This window comes from Sinocyclocheilus grahami, unplaced genomic scaffold (assembly GCF_001515645.1).
Source record: "Sinocyclocheilus grahami isolate Dianchi unplaced genomic scaffold, SAMN03320097.WGS_v1.1 scaffold8514.1, whole genome shotgun sequence".
NCBI lineage: Eukaryota > Metazoa > Chordata > Actinopteri > Cypriniformes > Cyprinidae > Sinocyclocheilus > Sinocyclocheilus grahami.
Window position 1 is genome coordinate 7566 of NW_015512089.1, and position 1853 is coordinate 9418.

The window sequence follows — 1853 nt, forward strand, 5'->3', positions numbered from 1 at the left end:
CTTCTCTCGTCCCTCCATCCTCTTCCATCTCCTCTCTTATAAAACAGGAGGACAGCTGCCTGTCTCCAGGAGAGAGGCTCAGTTCTAAGCCCAGATCAGAGGACTCATCCCTGGAGAACACAGGTGAGGAGAGCCAACGGGGCAACCACTGGAGCCAGCAGCAGACTTCCGCTTTCCTCCAGATTTTCACAGAGTCGCTTCAGAACTACCTGCTCTCTGGACCCCAGTCATCAGACAGGGAACGGAGTCGCCCGGTAGAGGCTGAACCGGCAGCATCAGGGTCGCCGAGGCAGATCTTAGGTGGCTGGGCTTCACCAGCACCGTCTGAATCATACGGACACCCCTCGTCCACACTGCCTGAGGAAGATGAGGAGGAAGGTTGTTGTCCACGCTGTATGGAGCTGGAACAGGAAGTTCTTAGTCTACAGCAGGAAAATGAGGAACTGAGACAAAAACTGGACAATATACCAGGTATTAAACTTGATGAAATTTGATAATTTGGTTTTATTTCTGTCTTGATATTAGACGCATAATCCACTGTAAGATTTTTTTTTTTCCCCCACAGAATCATTATTACTATCCTAAGCTTTTAAAGGTGCACAGTGTAATTAAAAGAAAATTCTCATTACACAAATTTGTAAAGAGAATCGTTTAAAAATCTGTTGTCAACAAAAGAGAAATTCTAAAGTCTCCCGGCTGTTTGCCACCAAAATAAAGGTCTGTAGTGTAATGTTTGAAAGCAGAGAAATTAAGGCAAATATTAGTACTGTAATTTTACTGTTGTTCTGTAAAATAAAATAATTATTGAATACTATATTATACAGTATAATATTATTGCAACACATACTTGTCTTTTTAAATGTTTATTTTTTATAATTTATATAATAAAATAAAATATATAATTTTTGAATATTATTATTGTATAGTCTTTTTTTTGTCCTTAGCTGATCACATGTCTGACTTTTGCAGTGGAAATTATTGAAAGTTTCAGTTTTGGAAGGCTTTGTGAAAATTCCCTTTTCACAGTGTATTTGTGAGCTATGATTAATTTATTCCACAACTGAAAGTGTCCAAAAAGGGTTATCGAGACATTTGGCTGATCTTGTATTTGCCACTATAGAGGGGAAACAATAGTAAATATTAAAGATTACAATAGCTTTCTCTGGGCCACAGAGAATATCAAAATGAGTAGTATACATTCATTCACAATGTATAAAATTTTAATTGGAAAAAAATACTCTGTGCACTCTTAACAGTACATTGTATTTTGTTTATGTACAACAGCTTGGTTGGTTTAAATAAAACTAAAAGTTCATCAGCCAACAAGTTTTCCTGGTTTTGCCTTTAACAGCTCCTTGCCAGAATGTTCTGGACTTTTTTAAGACTGTTCTTCAGCACTACAACCAATTTGTGCAGCCCCAGCCTGAAGAGCAGCTTACCGAGGTGAGCCTGACAAAAGACCGTTCAGTGATGTTAAAATAGTCATGAAAACCACAGAGACACAGGTTACGCAAGAAACTATTTTCAGTGGAAAAAGAACTGAAACTGTCAGTCAAATTGAAGTCTAATCTGAGGTTATGAAAATATCACTTTGAAGAACTGTTACGTAAAACTAAAAGCAACACAATCTTTTAGCATCCCAGTAAAGTTTCAGTTCTCCATATTGAATTTGCCTGTTTTCTGGTACAATATTCAGTGCAGCGTCTGTTTAAATTTTGATGCATTAAAGTGCATTAAAGATTTCTTCCACTCTACAATCTATAATCTCTTAATATCTGTCTAAATAGGGCAGTAAACAGCTTCTGGGAAACTATCCTCTCTTCATCACCAATAAGCAGTGGGACGAGGCAGTC

The 1853-nt window shown here is 37.7% G+C and overlaps 1 protein-coding gene across 1 annotated transcript in view; it reads left to right on the forward strand.

The window, feature by feature from the left end:
- Positions 1-1847, forward strand: part of LOC107578041 (BEN domain-containing protein 4-like) — a gene marked incomplete at both ends in the record, with an annotated part of 9408 nt that extends 7561 nt beyond the window's left edge. Inside the window, 3 exons of the mRNA XM_016264041.1 lie at positions 48-471; positions 1352-1443; positions 1788-1847. Of these exons, the coding sequence (XP_016119527.1) occupies positions 48-471; positions 1352-1443; positions 1788-1847 (576 nt within the window). The remainder of the gene's footprint in view (positions 1-47; positions 472-1351; positions 1444-1787) is intronic.
- Between the last annotated feature and the right edge of the window lie 6 nt (positions 1848-1853).